Genomic DNA, 20,445 nt, shown 5'->3' with positions numbered 1-20,445 from the left:
AATTATTTTTTTAGGTTTTTTTTTTCAAATATCATGTCTACTGAAAATTACCCAATCTGATACAATATGATCGTTCAATTAAGGGTTTAGGTTTTATTTGTAAAGCTATATTCGTCTATTTTCTTCACTACAAATGAATGTCCTCGTAGTTTTAGATTTGTTTAATTTTTTGCAATGATGATTCATGAATAATATTCTAAAAGATAAACAGCTAAGATCGTTGATATACATTACAATGTAAGCCCCACAAAATGTGTGTCAAAAGTTGTAAAAAAAATTAGCTACGGATCCGGCCATATATATATCAACTGTAGTCTACTGCACTCATTTTCTTTTGAAACTCCTCCCCGGTCTTTGTTATCAGCTTCTGTTGCTTCTTCAATTTCTTTCTGAGCTTCGTCAACACTTTCTCGCGGTCCTTGGCAATTTCCTCCATGGCAGCAACGACCTCACTCTTTGCTTCCTCGTTTACTGCAATTTCCTCCAGGACTTCCGCGACATTCACCAAAATCGGGAAACAGATTTTTGGATTCCTGAAGGACAAACAACGAAAAGGCCACATTGTGTAATCGTTAGACTTGTTCGCAAAGCAATGAGTTTAACATGAACATACACATTATCAGGTGTAGAGAGAGATACCCGTATCCAAGAGAAACCATCCCGGTTTGTTTTAAAATCCCGCCATCCAAAGATACAGCAGCTTGTTTGATACAAGCACGAGCATTGAACATTTGTTTCCTAGTTCTGTAGACATGGAGCTCGCCGAAAAGAGAATAAAACAATGTCTGCCGCAGATTATGGCCTTCAGTTGTCACGGTGTGTAAATGCTCGTCATCTAGGTCAACCAGATTAACTGCATACCCCAAGAAACCAGACGGGGTATCTCCACTTGGCAGTACAGGATCTGGCAAGAAGAGCTTCCTTTGAGGGTCAGTACCATCAAAGTCACCTGTGTAAGGCCTGCAACATAGAAATTTCAATTTTCATGTTTCTATTTGCTTGTGCAATAAAAGCACATTCCAGAGTTATTTTCTCTAGAAGTAATCAACATGGATTGATATATTACACACAAGTAAAAGTACTTGGGAAGGTTTATGTGTTACCGTAGATCTTCGAGGCATATAACAAGAAACCGGCTATCTATGGATCTCTCAAGTTTAGCAGCTTCTGCATAAAGAGCATGCCTAGAATCAACTTCCCCACTGCGGTGATACTTCTCGAGAGCACAAGCAGCTGTGAATGATTTACAGACAACAGCGAGCATCTGATCTTCACCCAAGTACTCAGATAATATCCTGCATACAAATATATATAAATATATAAACATCAAAGCAGAGGACCTAACTTGAAGAAAGGGAAAACGAAATTTTAAAAAGGGGGTAGCGAACCTGCTGAGCTTAAAGTTCCGAACTCTGCCCAGCAGAGCAACTAAACCGATCATGCTTCCCATGAAATCGTTGTCTGGCCCTTGGAGTGGAACTCTTGAAAGGGTGGAGACAGTAGAAGCTGCCGTGTGGCTCATTCTCTCTATGTGGTTTCTCAGCTCTTCTTTCTTTGATGAGTAATCTGAACTGCTCAGTTGATAACAAGCTGCACATGAACATAAATAGCATTTTTCCAATTACATACATTGTACATAGCATGTGAAGTTTTTTAAGAGAGCTAAACAAGTGAAACACTCTTTGAGGGAGAGATAATTTGACGTTTCATAAATGTATTAGGTGAGCAACGAACATTCTAAGATAAACAGGGTTTTGATGTATTTATGTGCAGCCAGAGAAATATAACCTTGCAAATGAGCTATTTCTAGCTCAAGAATTTCCTTGTTCTCATTAAGCTCAACCAATTGCTTTTCCAGATCTCCAATGTGCAATCCAATTCGTTTAATGTCATTCTCCTTTTTCTGAGAGGAGGAGAAGAAAAGTCAAAAATAGAAGGGCAGTTAATGCATTCAACAGGTAATTTGGGCATTCGTAGATCGTAATTGAGAAGCCTATTCATAAAACCTATTTCGGGTTAATGAGAGCATAAGTATTTATATATAAGCAATTTGAAGCTGCATTTGTTTTCCCTATCTTATCATTATTCACAGTTGATACCTGAAGGTTTTCTACTTGCTGAAGGGAAGATGGATCTTGGAGAAGCAAAGGAAATGGGGATAGTTCTTCGTACTCCACTTTTGGAACTTGCATTTCTGAAACCTGAACATAACAATTATCCATTATTGTGGATGGTGGTAACACACATTGTATACTCCGGGTTACATATAAATTTAAAGCTGCCATTGTCATGTAGCTTCTCATTATTCACAATTAATACCTGAAAGTTTCCTCCTTTCTGGAGGGAAGAGTAATCTTGAAGAGGCAAAACCTTGCCAGGTGACAACGGAACCTGACTCTCATTGTACTCCACTTTTGCTCTTTTTACAAGAACCTGAACATAAAAGTTAACAGCCATCATTATCAATATGGCTAATACAGAATATGAACTTTTATCTTTATGTAATTTAAGAGTGTGTTGGTTTCCATGCTCCACTTTTGGATCTGGATGTGATATGAAAAATGAACTCACTATGGTACTTTCATGCTGAGATATAAAACTTCATGTGACTATAAGTGAATTAAAGCTGCATTTTTATTCGTATTTTCTCGTTAGAACAACTATTACCTGTAACTTTTCTACTTTGGGACTGTGAGATGAATATTGGGATCCCAAAACATTTTCCTTTGGGGAAGTCGATTGAATTTGTTTATACTCCACTTTTCGAGCTTCCTTGATAAGTACTTTTTTCTCAACACTCTTGCCATTTGACTCATCCTTGTAAACAAATTCACAAATAAAACGATCAGAAACAATCAAACAAATGAACCCACTATGGTACATTCATGCTGAGATATAAAACGTCATTTGTTTATAAGTAAATTATAGCTGCATTTAATTTTGTATCTTCTCTTAAGCACAACTATTACCTGTAAGTTGGGAGAGTCAGATGAATCTTGGGGCCGTGAAACCTTTTCCTTTGGGAAAGTCGAGTGAATTTGTTTGTACTCCACTTTTCGAGCTTCCTTGATAAGCACTTTTTTCTCAATAGCCTTACAATCTGACTCATCCTTGTAAACAAATTCACAAATAAAATTATCAGAAACAACTGACAATCTTAATACATTTAAAAAAAAAAGAACAAAGAACAAAGATATAAGAGAGGTTTCTAATATTACTTACAAGATGGAATGAAAATGTATAGATACCAGCATTTTGAAATAAATCTGGGTACTTTGATTTAAGTGGAAAGATGTATAACCCTTGAAATCCTTTTAGTGACTTGGGTGCTACGGACACTGAAATGTCGTGAACTCTTTGAAGACCCTCAGCATCACTGCTAAACTTAACTTTCATGGACATTTGTAAATTAGTTTTGGCAATATGCTTCTGGTCCAGGGTCTTGGAATTACAAGAAGAGTCATAACTGGCAGGACGAACAATGGCCACAATTGCTTCTGGAGGATCTTTTCCAGCTTGGGCATCTACAGGCAGTGCCTGAAAAGAAATTAAAAAATATATGTTTTACTTGATTAATTTTCTACTCGATGAGCAAGACAAAGGTGAAAAGTAAATGAAAATTCTAACCCCATTAATGTCCAACTCTTGACATTGTTCTGCATCCAGCAAATCAATTGTAGAAGGAGATTTCTGACGTTGTTTCTCAAGTTGGTTATCCCACTCGGTACTTCCAACAGCTACACACTGATGCCAATGGCTCACAATTTAGCAACACAATAAGGTAGAATACCAGAAATATATTTACTTTTTCGCCAATTGTAGAAAAAAGCAAGGTGTGAAGCAAGATACTAAGATAAAATAAGAAACGAACCATTCCAGTATCAATGACACTGACAGGTACAGGCAAGGAGCCACCAACATCTAAACTGGTATCCCCATCACTTATGGAAAGGATGCATCCCTTCGCATCTGGATTACTTAAAGGCCTTGTAAAACAACAAAAATACAAAAGTATGCCAGTCAAACCAAAACATAATCAAGTGCACAGGTTACAAAAAGAACGATTACAGAAGAACATGCACAAGAAACCACACCTGCAGAACATTTGAGCCTGACCTGTTAAGAAAGAAAAAGAAAAACGAAGAAAAAAGTCAGGGACATAAATTGACCAAAACAATTTCATTGAAGAAGAAATCTACAGGTATAACTATCCTCAAGTAGCATGCCATAAAAAAGTGGAAGGTGCATGCTATGACAAAATTATGGAAGATCTAAGCATGTGAATCATAAATCAATATTTATGAATGTCACATGAAACAATATAAAGATACTCAAGTTTCACGCCTTACTTACCACCAGAGTCACCTTCGAGACCTTCAAGCAAAAAATATTCAATCGTAGCATAGACATTGTTCTTATGGACCCCAGCACATGCTCCCTTAAGAAGTTTGATTTTCTGGCCACGTTTCCAGGCTATTCCTTTCCTCTTTAGAGATTTATGCACCCTTGCAACTACAATTTGAAGTAAAAAAGTTTCATGATTACAAGCATGGATTAAAGTTAGAAACTAAATTAATGTAATGAAATTAATAAGGACATTATGTAACAAGTTATAACAACCAAGCCAACAACAACCAAGCCTTATCCCACTAAGAAAATCATGTAACAAAGGATTCAAATTTTAAGTCATGCTGCATCAGAAAATCAAGCTTCTCGATTCACACCTACCTTCAGATGACATATGAAGTGCCTTTTTGTTTATAGGACTGACAACAACCACTGGTTGATCTTCACCACAGTCAGCTTCATCATCATACTGCTCATGCATTTGAAGAATCCAATTCTCATACTCCCTTTTTAGTTGAGCAAGATTTAAATGCTTTCCATCTCTAGAAATTTGAATTTTGATATCTGTGGGAACAAATATTATCAGAGTGAGAAGAATAACAAACAAACGATGCACCAAATCAAAATATTTCCATATTTATCATAGAAGAAATATACCATTTTCATTCTCCAGAGGCTGATTACCGAAGTTCCTCAGTGCAGTGGTAAAAGGACCATGGTGTGCAAGATCATTCTGTGGTTAACAATGCATTAAGGAAGAACGTTTTAAAAAAAAAAAAATATATATATATATATATATATATATCTATGATGGCCACAGACATAATTGAAATTATTTTTTCCACTTAAACATATAAAATTTTGTACCTTAGATGGTGTTGGATTGAAACCAGCATCAGTCTCTGCAACCACAACATTCTTTGTTCATTAATACTGACAAAACAGAAGAATTCTAAAGAATATTGTATCATTGACAAGCAAACATTGAGGCAAGCTATCAGGAAGGAGCTGCCCTACCGATAAAGCATTTAACTCTCAAACAACATCTTTTCAACAAGTGTGCCCTGTCTCCTTTTTTTTGCTTGAATTCCATGAAAGGAAGCAAAGCCTGTGGTACATCAGATAAAAAAGACATCATTAGAACGAATAGCAGTTGCATCTCTAAATACAAATTGGATCACATTCCTGAACATCAATGCTCCAAATTGTGCATTATACATTAAACAATTTCAAGAATGGTCTTCAATGGAGTTATAAAGCTTGTCAATATCTTCATTTAAACTCTTTAGAAGTACTATAATGCGATACAAAAACACACAACCACAACTCAATTTTCATCTGTATGTACAAGAATTTGCTCTAAGGTCAAAGAGACCAATGATGGCTACAGAAGCATTAAGATGCATATTTCAAAAACTCCATCTCATCGGATATATTTGGTACCTCAAAAGGTTTAGCTATTAGGAAAGACGCCACCAATGTATTTCAAGATAACAGTTACAATACAGAGCACTGCAGCTTTCAATATGCACATGTGACAACAATTACTGAAACCATCCTTCGGCCAAAGAAACTAAAATGCAGTAAATCTCATTCTGATTTTAGGAGTGTAATTCTAATACAACTTCTGGAGATTAATTTACAATAACATGATTTGAAGAGAACTGACTACCTACCCAACGAGCATCTGGAAGTAGGCGACCAAGCCTCCGAATAGAGACACGACTATAGGTTTCAAATTTTTCTGAGGTGCTGCATCCCTCAGATTCTAAACTCTCCAAAATTCTCTCAATATTCTCTTTTCCCTGTGATAAACAATGTCATTTAATTTGCACAATGTAGTTTACATAGGATATGTATAAAAGCAATCTCATATATATCCAGCAACAAAAGATTTTTACATGGCGGTATAGACATGGTTTTCATACCTTAACAACAGGAAAATAGACACACTTAAGGCGAGCATTAGCTTTAATATCTGTCTTTGAATCTACATATATGAAGTATGACAAAGGGTCACTTGAAGTTGATATTTCTTTAACAGCTAAGACATGATATGAAAATAAATGAGTAAACAAAAGAGGATGATGACTACATTATTACAAATTTTTCTCTCTTTAAAAAAAAAAAAAGAGACAATTTACTAAAGAACGAAATTGGTAATTACCTGGAGATTGAGACATACTGTTTTTCTTACAGAAGAAATGAAGCTGTAAAACAAAATCAGGACCATTGGATGAATGCAAGTTAGTTGTTGCAATCTCCCCACCTGCAATCTCAGCTAAATCAACACCATTAACCTGGGAAGTTCAAAAGGAAAAATTTATTAGCAATACTAAAGACTTAAAAGTGAAATTACCATAAAATTCAAGGTACTACCACTAAGAAGTAAGGGCTCATATGTGCAACAATAGATGGTTATAGGAATTGAAACTTAGCCAGCCAATACTCCTGATATTCGATAACTAAGAGTATAGTTGAATAATTCACACAGTACGTGAAAGAAAGCATCTATTTTTTCTTGAGCAAAAACTTCATCTATATTTTGTAGTGATTCCTGTTGGAGTAGTTGAGGTTAAAAATTACTAGCAAAAGTATGCAACAATAAAACTGGACAAGCCTGCAAGCACACCCTTCCATAATCTGATGCACCCTAATCATGTTACAACTCAGAGGTCAAGGATACCTACGCATTTATCTGGCAAAATGCAAATAACTACCAAGAGATGCGGCTACCATAGTCTTTTACACAAAAATGAAATACCAAGTAAACAAAAAAAACAAAAAAAAAAACTTCAAACCTCAAAGTTTACTGGTGTTACGGTCTTCCAAATCTTCCCTGCTTTGGATTCTTCATCACACTGCAGATGAATAAAGTAATGTATGATAATAGATTTAGGATATTGTAGTAGAACTTAAGAAATAGCAATAGATAAACAAGATCTCCAGTAGAAGTCACAAGTATTTCAGCAAAAGTTAATAATGTTTGTGCTCCATAAGTTTTTCATACCTGAATATACGGGAAATATATGTCCTTCAGCTTGCATCGGAGTTGATCTATGTCCAATTTCGATTTTGGTTTATAAATTTCAACCTGTCAATCAGCACTATAAACACTGTGAAGTTTATAAAACTCATAGCTATTCAAAAGCCACCAATAACATTAGATTTCACAAACTTCACTAGTGACTACTGCTTACGGCCTAGAAAAACCAAAGCTTGAAATTTAAAATTGTGTCAGGACAATTTCAAATGCCAAAAAAAAAAAAAAAAGGCGGCCAGAAACAATATTTCCAATAAAACCAACTTCATAACAGAATTGGACAATAATTTGATAACAACAAAATGTTGCAATACTCTACCTTTGTAAAGCTACCGTGTGGTGTTCTGATCATTTCTTCTTCTAAAGGATCCCTCATGCCACCAGCAGTCTAAAATGAAAGGTACCAGTTTGAGAAAATAACGCCAGTTAGAAAGTTATATAAGAAACAAGAGAAATCAACACCGGTGAAAGCATTGCCATTAAAAAGAGATAAACTGCCAAGCACACTTTTACCTTCCAATTAGAATCAGAGTTTGACCTGCTCAGTAAAGCCTCTCTATCAAGATGTAATGTATAAACTTTCCTGGAATCCTTTGTCTTGGAAGAAATTAATGCATGCCTATAACATGATAGTACAATGATCATGGGTCGAAATGTATTGAAGGAAACCTTTCACCAGAAAATCAACATGCATGAAGAAGCAAAAAGAATTCAGAGAAGTCGTACCTCCCTAATTGCATAGACGCTATAGGTCCACCATATCCAAACATTCCAAAAAATGGCTACATGAACACACAAAACAGAACTTCAAAGCCAAGCCAGTACTGAATATACAACATAGACAGAACAATGGCATGCGGATTATAGAAATTTTTCAGTACATCATGGCATAAAACTTAACTTATCATGTTAAGCACACACACAACCTATTTCACGATTATCAATACAGGAAGATATTTTTAAATTGGTTTTACCGTTAAGTACGGAGGTGTGCCCCCTATCGCCTGGTCCTTAAAAGATCTATGAAGTGAAGCACCCATCTTTCCCCTGCATAGAATACGAATCACATTCTTAGCATGAAAATAGAACACTTAAACCTCACATTACTTGCCGTCACTAATGAGAATTATGTACATAATTTTCCGAAGACTCGTGTAAGTTTTGCTATCACATGTGGAAAAGGTCAGCCAATAAGCAAAGCCATTAGATAACCCGAACAGAAGTTTGAGACAATTTCAAGAAGGAGCTAGTCACAACAGTATGAACCCCTAAGGAGGTCCTTTTGCATAATTTTTCTTGATTGCTTTCCTTTAGGATCTTTTTCCAGAAGGAAAAATGATAATGGATTCAACCAAAATTTATTTCACCCTTCCAACTCAAACTTCGGTCTTGGACTCTTTCAATTCATAGCCCTCACGAAATTACATTCCAAATATAAGACAGAAAATGGTTCAAGGAAAATAAATACCACTTCACTATAGAATTTTTATCGCTTCCATCCATCCCAGGGCCAGTGTCAAAAATTGAGATCACATTATCAGCCACATCCACACTGAAAATAATAAAGGGAGAACGGTAAAGTTATGAAGTAACCAGAGAGATATAATATAGCTTAACATTGAGCAAAAAACGGATACTAGCACAATAAATTGAGTAGTCTGAAATAATCAAACAATAATATCAATAGTGTTCGTCTAGGTAATAATTACGAATGAGCTAGCAAAGTATCTGTAAGCAACTATAATGACATGATAGACCATAGTTAAAAAGCAATCAACGAAAACACAAAAACCAAAAATATATCCCAACAGTACCAAAAATTAACATATAAAAGAAAAGGCGTGTACAACTAAAGGATCTACAATTTCAATACCTTATAAGCTTCTTATGTCTCCTGTCATTTGCCCAAACAGCTTGAAGGGAATTATCCTGATGAACAAATGAGCAGCAGAATGTAGGCAATCAAATGAAAACAAAATGAACCAAAACAGTGAATAACACCAGCAGTATATGCAACTTACAATCAGATCCGCCAGAGCAGTCTCAGACGTGTACTCTTGCGGTAATTCCCTTAGTAGATCAGTAACAGGTGTCAAATCCCACATATTCTACAAATCAGAGAAGTCCATCATGAATTAACGGCATCCTTTGATCAATCGCATAAAACTTCCGAACGCAGCAAGATAAGATAAATTCTTCAATTATGAATTTCAAAGCATATGGAAACAATAATGTAGGAGATATTACTAACCTCAAAAGTAATAACTCTCTCAGACACATTACCATCCTAAATCATAAACAAAACAAGCACAATATCACCATTCCCGAAAATATATATATTATCCATCAACAAGCAAACAAATTAAAAGAGCGCAACCATATTTTGAGAGTAATAATCCCACATCGAGAAAAGAAGGGACCTTTAAATCGCGAATCTTATACTCACATGAAGCTTCAGAATGTGGCACTCATGTGCCTTGAAGTTCTTGAAATTCACCACATCCCTTATCTCCCGGTTATTGGCATCTTCAATAAATAAACCGCCAGCATTCCAATCAATCTCCCGCTTCCGCTTCCTCGAGCTAGATTCTCTCAAGGCCAGGTGATGCTCCCTTTTCAGCATCTGAATGAAATCTCCAAGTGGCATTTTGTGCTCAGGGTTTTGCAATTGCAACCCAACACTCATGCCATTTGGCAACAGCACCTTGAATCTATACGTCACGTCCTTATTGCCGTGATCTTCGCGCACTTGGCTCCTCTTTGTTGGTGTCCGCTGCATCTTTGCTGCATGCATCCATTTTCAAAGACATGTATACACATATATACACATATATATACATATATATACACGTATATAAGAATTTTTCACAGAATAAAGGGGTTTTAGTGAGTGAAATAGCAGATAATCTTAACATTTGTACTTCCTTTAAGTAAAATCTAACCAAGTTCATGCTTTTAATTTCAAACAAATGTAATGCAAAATCGCAGACGCAGAATGTATAAAGTTCATGCCTTTTTTTCGAAACCGTGAAGCTCCGTTCTTGTTGGAGCTCGCGCAGTGAAGCAGAAATGGGAGATTTCTAGGGGTTTTAGAGAGAGAAAACGAAAGGTTTGAGCTTTGTAGAGAGAGAAAGCGACGTCCGAGTGAGCTGAACCGCCACCTCTCTGATATATTGCTCTTATGCGTGGCTGGGAAGCCAGTTGGCTCGGGTACATGCTAAAATGCGCCGGGTTGGATTTTTCTGCCACGTCAACGTTAAATTAGCCATCGGTGTAGCGCACGTTACCCGAATAGGTTCATGTTAGCAGTGTTGTATGAAGCTGGCGGTAAGTTGCGCCGCGGGATATATATGCCAAAGTTGCTGGGTGTTTTGCAGAACTAGCCGACCACAGCAGCTTTATTGTCCGATGAATCCACGTGGCAGAGGGGGATTAGATGAACAGGCGTGGGGACCCACCTCCTGTGACTGGAATGGCCAAGTAAGAAATTCTTTGTGCCCAAGTAAAGTAGGGAATCGAGGTGATCAGACAGGTACTGGGATCCGGGGATCCCGTGATCATGACCGTTTATTGTTTATCGTACGGTTATAAATTATTTTATAAATAATACCTAACGAAAGCTGATCGCATGATATACGATGAACGATCATGATTACGGGATCCCCATATCCCTAGGAAAAGGATCCGACGAGTATCATTTTCCCACATTTGTGTGAAAATTTGGGGAAGACAAATTTGAAATTTGCAGAGACTCAAGGTTAATGGGCCTAACAATTGAGCATAAAGAGATATTTTTCGATGTGTCTAGAACTTGACTGTCGTACGTTATATATTATTATACAAGTGGAGGCAAGCATTTTTTTTTTCAATTGTCTCTCCACTTTTATAATGACATATGGCGTTCGTGCATGTGGGCACATTAAAAAATCTCTTGAGCCCAATGGGCACGCTAACGTAACATTTTCAATTGACTGGTATTCAATTGAGTGCTTAACAAGTTATTAAATAAGTGGAGGGATATGGAAAAGGGTAATACTTAGGAAATCATGTATTTAAACCATATTTTATAAACCATATGACGTAATTTTTTATGATTTAATTATTACTTTTTTTAATTGTCTCTCCATTTTTACAACGGCATATGGCGTACGTGCTTATTTTCTATTTGTGACACATTAAACAATTTACAAATTTAGTTTAAAAATTGGTTTACATAGCATTACTTCACACAAAAAAATATATTTTTCTTCCGTCTAATATATGGAGTACTGCTTGGGATCAGGATCCTCTCCTGAGCAAATGGAGAGGATCCTCCTGACCGGGTTCATCGGACCGTTCAAAAGTTATCCAATAGCTATAATTATTATAACTTTTAGTAGAGTTCCCTGTTTGTAACAATTGGATAAATTTTAAACGGCCCAATGAGCCCGATCAGGAGGATCCTCTCCATTTGCTCAGGAGAGAATCCTGACCCTACTGCTTGAATAGCCAGTACTTTAAAAAACCTCTCCAAAAGCACACCATACAAACTTCGGTGTAGCAGCCCAGTAAAATAAGCCCATAAAGCTGGGTTGCTGATAAAACTTGATCCCGGCCCAAAGAGGCCCACAAAAATTCCGACTCGACCATTCCATTAAGACCCAAACAAGGTGGCTGTCACGAAACACGTTAAAGTAAGGGTAGCATTATTAACACTCATTTTTACTTTTTACATATCTTTGTTAATTTTTGTTCATTGATCTTATTCAATTCATTTGATCTGACGGCCGGAAATTGAGATAAATGTGTGAGAGGTAAAAATGGGTATGTGGATAACACTATCCTCATGTAATTATCAATTTATCCATTGTTGTTTAGCTATTAAACCAAAAAGGAAAAGAAAGAGATTAATTACTTGATAAGTAAAGGTTCAACAAGAAATTCAGAGACATTAGATATGTTTTACCAAATCCTAATTGGAATTAAAGGAAGGTACATACATGATGATAACAGTGAGTAGTAGTTGAGATCTCTTAGTTTAAGTAGTTGAACACAAGTCATCGTCTCATTCCATCAAGTTGCATACATAGCTTTAATTCTGAATACACAAGGTGATTTGCTACCCGTCCGTTGGACACGGAATATTATATAGCTTTAGATTAGATGCATGGTAGAATGATAATAATCATGCTTAGAATCTACACTATTGTTTTACTTAGAAGATAATTATATCGACGGACCAATTAATGCATGGTCTTACTTTGGAAGCACCATTCCAACTAGTCTTATGCCATATACGAGTTTTTGGTTCATGAACCTTTTTGCATTCATGGGGCAACAAAAATGATCTATGCAACAAGGAATTTTCGTATGTAATGGTATCTCTTATCACGTGATATTAATTATGAGTCGAAAGATATACTACTTAATATGAGAACATACACGTATCACGTGATGGAAGAGATATTAATGTGTTATGGTTACCAATTTGGATGAAATCTTAAAACTAGATGATTTAGTTGAATACAATATAAAATGAGTGTCACTTAAAGACTTTTTTGCCCAAATGGTCCCTAAAATTGTCCTAACTCTTCATTTTGGTCCCTAAGATTTAAAATCGATAGAAGTAGTTCTTGAGATTGTCCACTGTCAGTTATTTTTGTCATTCTGTGAAGAATCCTCGTTAAATTTGAAGAAACCACAAGCTCAAATAGAGGTGTTGATTTGACGAAAATACCCTTAATTTCACAAAGATTTTTCATGGAATGATCAAAATGATAGACATTGGACAATCTCAGATACCACTTCTATCGATTTTAAATCTCGGAGACCAAAGTGAAAAGTTATGACAATCTCATATACTATTTTAACAAAAAAAAAAACATTTGAATAAGCTTATTTAAAAAATTTCTCCAATGACATATTAATACGACATGCTTCAATAAGGATTAAGGAACATAAATATGTTGAAAGTTGCCTTTCACCAACCAAAATTCAATCCATCGAATGTAGGGCAAAAAAGTGAGATTGTGAGACCCCTCTTTCCCCTTCCTAATGAAGCATTTTCTTTATATCTTGCTTGAATGTCCCTTTAAATGCAAGTATTAGGTCATATCTACCTTAGTTAAACCCATGTTATTTTTCGATTTTAAAGTCGCAACCACACCCAATACCACCTCAGGTGGCTCTGCGCACTGCGCAGGACTGTGGGTCTAATATAACTTCACAGCTCAGCAAAGGAGGGTTATCTGGTGGAACCATGTTGCCCTTACTGCAGGTTTCTTAATTATCAAAACAGACAAATCGATTCTATACACGTGCCTCACAAATATCCGCCTCTCGCTTTCAAGATAAATTACAACGAGATGTCATCGTGATAATGTTTTTAGTTAATTACACACCGTCATAAGTTTAACTTTCTTATATGGCAGTTTTGCATTGGCTTGGTATATTATCATGAGTGAAGAAAAACTTGGATGCTAGTATAATTGGAGCAGCATCTAAACTATAACTAAATATTAAAAGAGCAATCCCAAGCAACAAGGCTCTCTGCTTTTTTAGGGTTGGTGGAAAGGGGAGATGAACGTTTATCGTACGAATCTTTATCTTTGCTTTGCAAAGAAGTTGTTTCTACGACTTAAACACGTGATTTTTTTTAAACAAAAGAGCAACATTTCTGTTGCGCCAATCTCAAACTATAACTAAAGTGCACATAAAATTAATTAACCATGAGCATAGTTGAGTGGTATGTCAAATCTAGGAGTTTCACAGGTGAAAATGATAGTTTTTACAATATGGTACACCAAGATCATAACTTGTCGTTGAAAATAACAAAAAAAATAATATAAATGGTTAGTGACAAGGGAATTGGGGTCTAATTCTTCACCAAATTAGTATTTTCGATAAAGTAGGAGGTCTATGTTTTTGGTTAGGGTGGGAGCATTAGTTGTGAGGTAATAAGAACTTGGTGATCACCAACACCGACGGTGAGGTGGATGAAAAATGGAGCCGCAGCAGCTGAAGCCAGAGATAAACGAAAAGAACGTACATACAACGGAATGGACAAAGTTTCAAGCCAGATCTCTCCCACCAAATCCTAAGGATCTGGAGATTTGAACTTTTGAAATTTGATCAAACGGCTATAATTATTATCATTTTTAGAAGGATCCTTGTTTGAAAATGTTGGATCAAATTTCAATAATTCAAATCTTCGAATCCTTAAGATTTGATGGAGTGAGATCCGGCTGAGATCATGTCCCAACGGAATGATATTATGTATCGCTTAAGAGATAGAAGTCTTGTCAATATTTTTGTCCTTAAAACAAAAATGAAATAGAAATATTTGACAGAGGAAAAAAAGAAACAAATACTATTAAAAATAATATTAGGATATATGATGGAGCAAGTTGTCTTATCAACTCGGGCATCTTGTGATGTGGGTCACCATTGACTTGCTGCTGATCCACTAATTACCATGGCCCTCTCTTACAAGTCCGGATTTTCGTCCGATCATCTTTGTGAGGATTTTGAAGATTCGTAAATCGTGTTCGTTTATCGAATATCGTGTAATTAGAAATTATTTTAAATATTTTTATTTAAAAATAAATATAAACAGTACTTGATAAAAACTGACCACATGATGTACAATGAACGGACACGATTCACAAATCTTCAAGATCCTGACAAAAAGGATCTGGAGAGGGTCCTGTTGGCTCTCTTTCTGCAACTAAAAACACCTTCGTTAATTGAAATTACGTTCTGCTTTTAATATTTGGTAGGGGAAAAATGGCCTCGAAGTTTTAAGGGGTCTTTTGATATGGGTCCAATTGGACTAAAAATTAGACCTATTTCAAAAGATGAGTTGTAAAATTGAACCTCTTTCAAATTTTCCCAAGTTTTAAATATTTAATGGTTTGTTTGAAAGTGTTTGTAAAATAATTGAAAACGTTTTTGGTGAAATTGATTTTGGGTTCTAAAAGCACTTGAAGTATTTTTAGAAGAAGCACCATACATGTGTTTCTTACATGAAACACTTCAAGTACTTTTCATGATCCACATGAAGCACTTTAAGTACTTTTTCAAGATCTACATAATTTTTACTAAGAATTAATTTAAAAAACAATTTATCAAATTTTGTTTTCAATTATTTTGAAAGCACTTCTAAATAAGCTATAAATTAAAATTGTGTTGAAGGCTATCACAAAGACAATTACTCCAGTACAATTTACAGGTAATGTAATGATTTCGCTTGATACAAGATTGGAAAAGCAATTGCCCTTTTGTTTCACCAAAAGTTGGAAAATTACAAAATCCGTGACTTGATTCAAATAGAAAGGTTTCTAATTATTTTGTTTCTTGTACAAGTTTACTGATGTGTGTATTGATAAAAAAAAAAAAAAGGTTTAGTAATTTGTATATATATACATTAAAACCCTTATCACTTTATAAGAAAACCCTACTTCTTGCTCTAGATGATGTTGTAGAAGTCCAATATTATAGAAATTCTTGAGTACGAACTTCTTAATTACGAACGATTGTATTATATTCTCATCCATTAACACACACAGAGCACCCCACTTAAACTGTATTTTAGTTTCATTCACACTCAAACCGACGCTTGTATGTCTGATATATTCAAGTGTTCAAACCAACAAATTACTTGCCAAACCAGCCCCAACTACAACACATATAAGGGACGATCTCAAACCAACAAGGCTCTCTAGATGCTCTACTTTATGAGAGTCGGGAAAACGTCTATCGTACGCTACTTTACTCTTGCTTTGCGAATAAATTGTTTCCACGACTCGAACATGTGACATTTCAGTCACAAAGAAACAACATTTCCACTGCAAACTGCAACATATTATATACATATGTATAATGTTGGTAGGTACTAGGTAGTAAACTAGTATGTATTAGTAGCTACACATTTCTACAAGATCGATCGCACGTGAAATCGTTAAATAGTAACGGCTATTGCGCGGGCTTGCAGTTATTACCCTCACAACACTACTGCTCCCTTCCCCATTCGACCCTCCATCTCTCTCTCTCTCTCTCTCTCTCTCTTCACAACACTATCCCTTCCCCATTCGCCACTCCATCTCTCTCTCTGAGACATTTTTCACTCTCTCTCTAGATCTCTCTTCAGTCTTGATATTATCAGCTCATTTCCTCTGTTTAATTTGTGAGCGACACTACTTCCCAACAAACATATACATATATACGTCTGAACTCTGTATTCTAATATATAAATATATGTGCGCGGGTGCGCTCTCGTGAGATGAGAGCAATATGATGATGGCAATGAGAGGTTGAACTTTTGACCGGCCGGCCGGAGATGGGGAAGAAAGGAAGCGGCTGGTTCTCCTCCGTTAAGAAAGTCTTCAAACATTCTTCTAAGGACTCGCCCGACAAAAAGGTTTTCTCTGAGTTCCATTCTTTCAGTTTTCTTAGCAAGTTTTCAGATTCATATAATTTATTTGAAAGAAAACAATTGTTCTTCATATAATTATTATTTTTCTTTTCAATCTCAATTTATTTTCTGTGAAGTTTTTGTGCCAATCATGATCACACCAACAAGGCAAGCAATGATTCAATTTGTTATGCAATAATGATACAATTTATTAAACCTAATTCAACGATATTTGTGAGTACATGCACTTATTTTGATCGGGTAATGCTAGGAGACCAAATTTGTAAACCAAATGATGTGGATGTTAATGATTTGATTATTACTTAAATGTTAATTACCGTACTTATTTCTTATTAGTGACACATTATTTGGTTGCAAATTTTGTTTAAAAATTTGATCTCCCTAACATTAGCATTACTCATTTTGTACATTCACTAATTAATTCATTTTTTTAGCAAGATGTAAATTACTGAAAAAAGTTTTATTGTTTGAGATGATTCGATCTTATATACAGATAATTGGAGCACAATGTCTGCCGCTAATTATTCGAATTTAATCTTATTTCAAATCAATAGGAGCTAGCTAATGGTTAACTTAATTATTTGGATATATAGAAGTAAACATATATCAATCAAGATCGTGACCTTTTTTTGTTTGGAGGTGAAGTGAAATGGTTTGCCTAGTGGAATCATGTCACATTAAAGATCGATGAGCTACCCTTTTGGTACTGGCATTTTTAGGACCATCAAGCGCAAGAGATTTTTTAATGTACCCGGAACATGTGCTATATGTCATTATACAAGTGGATAGACATTTAAAAAAATTTCCTCCATTTGTATGATGTACCGTCTCGTGTTCTAGACACATTGAAAAAACTACAATCACAACCAAGCTGCATGCCCCAACACCATATGGTCCCCTATCACCATCATCATATGCATACATAATACTGTAACAATAAGCTTTATATCTTTCCTTACAAGGCACATGACTCGACCTGACGTATCATTGTCATGCCACCTAAGCCATCACATCAACATTAGTTAACTTATTTGATAATTAAGTGTTAATTGTAGTGCTAATTATGATATTTGATGCGTACCATGATATAATCCAGAAGGAGATCGGGGAGAAATGGCAGCATGATGCCGCGGAGGTGGTGTCATTTGAGCATTTTCCAGCGGAGAGCTCGCCGGACGTAACGAACGATGAGAGAGCAACCGAATCTTCAACTCCTCTGAATAATGGTCATCAAGATAGAAGCCATGCCATTGCTGTTGCTGTTGCAACTGCTGCTGCCGCTGAAGCAGCTGTTGCCGCGGCACAAGCTGCCGCTAAAGTTGTCCGATTGGCCGGTTATGGCCGTCACTCTAGGGAAGAACGAGCTGCAATCTTCATTCAGTCATATTACAGAGGCTACCTGGTAAGTTTACCATAACTTCATATACTGTTTAACATTTAACTTCAAAAGCCACTACGATCTAGTGATATTTATACTAATTACTTATTTTTTAGGCTCGGCGCGCGCTGCGTGCGTTGAAGGGATTGGTGAGGCTACAAGCATTGGTGAGAGGGAATAACGTTCGGAAGCAAGCACAAATGACGATGCGATGCATGCAGGCATTAGTGCGTGTGCAAGCAAGAGTACGAGCTCGACGGCTCGAATTAACCAAAGACAAAATTCACAAAAAGGAGGATGATCCTGAAGATTACGATGAAGATGAAGAGGAAAGAAGAGCTTTAATGGAGGAAGAAGAGCAAAAGTCAAAGAGTCCTCTAAAAAAATACGAAATGCAAAGTGCGAATGGGAGTAGGCATCAAAGGCGTCATAGCTTCAAGGAAAATGCTTCAAGGAAGCATGATGCTGCGGTCAAAAGAGAGAGGGCTCTCGCTTATGCTTATAGTTATCAAGTAAGTGACTTTGTGACGGTTGCACTGAAAAATTAATGCTCATTTTGCGTGACATTGTTTAATTGCAACAGAGACAACAACTTCTTCAGTCCAGTCCCGATGGACCTGAATTTGGGCTCCAGCCCAATATGCCTGATAAGGCCCAATGGGGATGGAATTGGCTCGAGCGGTGGATGTCATCGCAACCCCATCAAGACCGCCACTCAGGCCCACGAGATACCTCTTACGGAACACCCATCACCACTACCACTGCCAGCGATAACTCCGAGAAGACAGTTGAAATGGACATTGCCGCACCTTCAAGCTCGCCTCATGTCAATATGAGCCGACTCAATCCAGACATGATTGATTCAGACGCATATTCAACCCGGCAACAACGCCAGCAAGGGTCGAATAACGTCCCGAGTTACATGGCCCCGACCAAATCTGCCAAGGCCAAGGTCCGGGGCCAAGGCTCGGGCAAGCAGATTAGCCCCCCAACTCCTCAATGGAACCCTTCAACGAGGAAGGGGTCGGTTGTTGGGTCAGGGTGCGATTCGTCGAGCTCGGGTGGAGGGACAACAAACTACCTGATCCCAAGAAGCCCAAGCCCGAAAAGTAGTGGGCACCGTGGGCTGGCTAGAGGGGCTGTGGGCTTTGGGCCTGACTCACCCCACGGTGATGATTGGGGCCTGCCGCTTGCTGTCCACAGTTGGAGACATGATTTCGGTTAGTTGTAAGTTAATATGAGGTGTGACATTAATTTCCATTTGCAAGACCTTTTGTTTATAATGTGTGAAAAAAGCATTGTATTATTTATTTTAATTGTGTTATGGACATGGATCCACGAGGCTTTGTAATAATATATTATTAATATATTGTGAAATATTATATAAAATTGTGTCGTTATGTATCATCAATTTATGATCTGAATGAGGGTTTCTTTGGAGAAAAAAATAAAAAATTAGGTCAGTTATGCTTTCATTTTGAGCCGAGGGTCTACTGTCCCCAATTATCTGTCTTTTCTATGTCTCCGTTCTAATTTTTTGACACATGTTCTTCCACTTAACTTTAAATTTAGCACAGTTACTTTGCATAGAATTTAATTAAAAAATAAAAAATAAATAGAAAAGTTAAAGACCACCATAGCTGAAAAAATATTTCAACAACCTCCCCCAATCTAGCAATGTAGCCACCGACCCCCCCCCCCACCCCACCGTGCATTTCAGCCATTGGGTTCTTCCTCATCGGGGCAAAGCTTCTTTTCCTCTCTTTCAATCTCCCCCTCCCTCTCTCTCTCTCTCTCGCTCTCTCTCTCTCTTTTTCCGGCGTTGCCGTATTGACATTTTCGTTGTTGTCACGTATCAATTAATTAGATATTCTCAAATTTCATACTTCACACACATTTTGCTAGCGGTGATTGGACGTACTAATCACATATCGATCGATTAGATATCCCCAAATTTTAAACTTCAAACTTCACTCTTATTGGCGGGATGGATTGATCGCCGGGGATTTGAAAAGAAGGAAAGGAAAGAAAGCTTCGCCGACTGTGAGGAGCAGCGCTGATGATGGGGTTGTATAATTGTAGTGGGTGGTTATCGAGTGTTAGTTTTTCTTTTCTTTAATTTTTAGTTTTTAAGTTAATAGACAAACCGTAACTATATAAATTGTGGAATATGTGTGTTAAAAAGTTAATAATTTAAAAAGTACAATTTTTCACCACTTACATAAAAATACGTGATGTACTATCCGTATTTTTAACTACGCAAGT

General features: G+C 36.6%; 2 protein-coding genes across 2 annotated transcripts; one reads left to right on the top strand and one right to left on the bottom strand.

The window, feature by feature from the left end:
* Positions 1-181: 181 nt before the first annotated feature.
* LOC126629256 (structural maintenance of chromosomes flexible hinge domain-containing protein GMI1) lies at positions 182-10,553 on the bottom strand. Its single transcript, XM_050299226.1, has 33 exons — positions 10,403-10,553; positions 9,837-10,174; positions 9,642-9,677; positions 9,412-9,498; positions 9,264-9,319; positions 8,859-8,942; positions 8,365-8,437; positions 8,117-8,172; positions 7,904-8,009; positions 7,710-7,778; positions 7,358-7,441; positions 7,149-7,208; positions 6,515-6,647; positions 6,276-6,337; positions 6,024-6,152; positions 5,365-5,455; positions 5,215-5,249; positions 5,005-5,080; positions 4,729-4,911; positions 4,354-4,512; positions 4,095-4,116; positions 3,872-3,986; positions 3,628-3,744; positions 3,223-3,537; positions 2,970-3,110; positions 2,668-2,817; positions 2,320-2,433; positions 2,100-2,201; positions 1,789-1,903; positions 1,389-1,590; positions 1,104-1,295; positions 640-960; positions 182-533 (listed from the first exon to the last, which is right to left on the bottom strand). Exons 2-33 carry the CDS (start codon positions 10,167-10,169, stop codon positions 305-307), a joined length of 4,047 nt encoding a protein of 1,348 aa, XP_050155183.1. The 5' UTR covers positions 10,170-10,174; positions 10,403-10,553; the 3' UTR covers positions 182-304.
* Positions 10,554-16,363: 5,810 nt separating this feature from the next.
* Positions 16,364-19,569, top strand: LOC126630670 (protein IQ-DOMAIN 21). Its single transcript, XM_050300825.1, has 4 exons — positions 16,364-16,787; positions 17,899-18,204; positions 18,297-18,692; positions 18,764-19,569. Exons 1-4 carry the CDS (start codon positions 16,707-16,709, stop codon positions 19,403-19,405), a joined length of 1,425 nt encoding a protein of 474 aa, XP_050156782.1. The 5' UTR covers positions 16,364-16,706; the 3' UTR covers positions 19,406-19,569.
* Positions 19,570-20,445: the final 876 nt, after the last annotated feature.

The sequence above is a fragment of the Malus sylvestris genome, chromosome 7 (assembly GCF_916048215.2).
Source record: "Malus sylvestris chromosome 7, drMalSylv7.2, whole genome shotgun sequence".
NCBI classification, from domain to species: Eukaryota; Viridiplantae; Streptophyta; class Magnoliopsida; order Rosales; family Rosaceae; genus Malus; species Malus sylvestris.
This window is presented reverse-complemented; position numbering and strand designations above follow the sequence as displayed.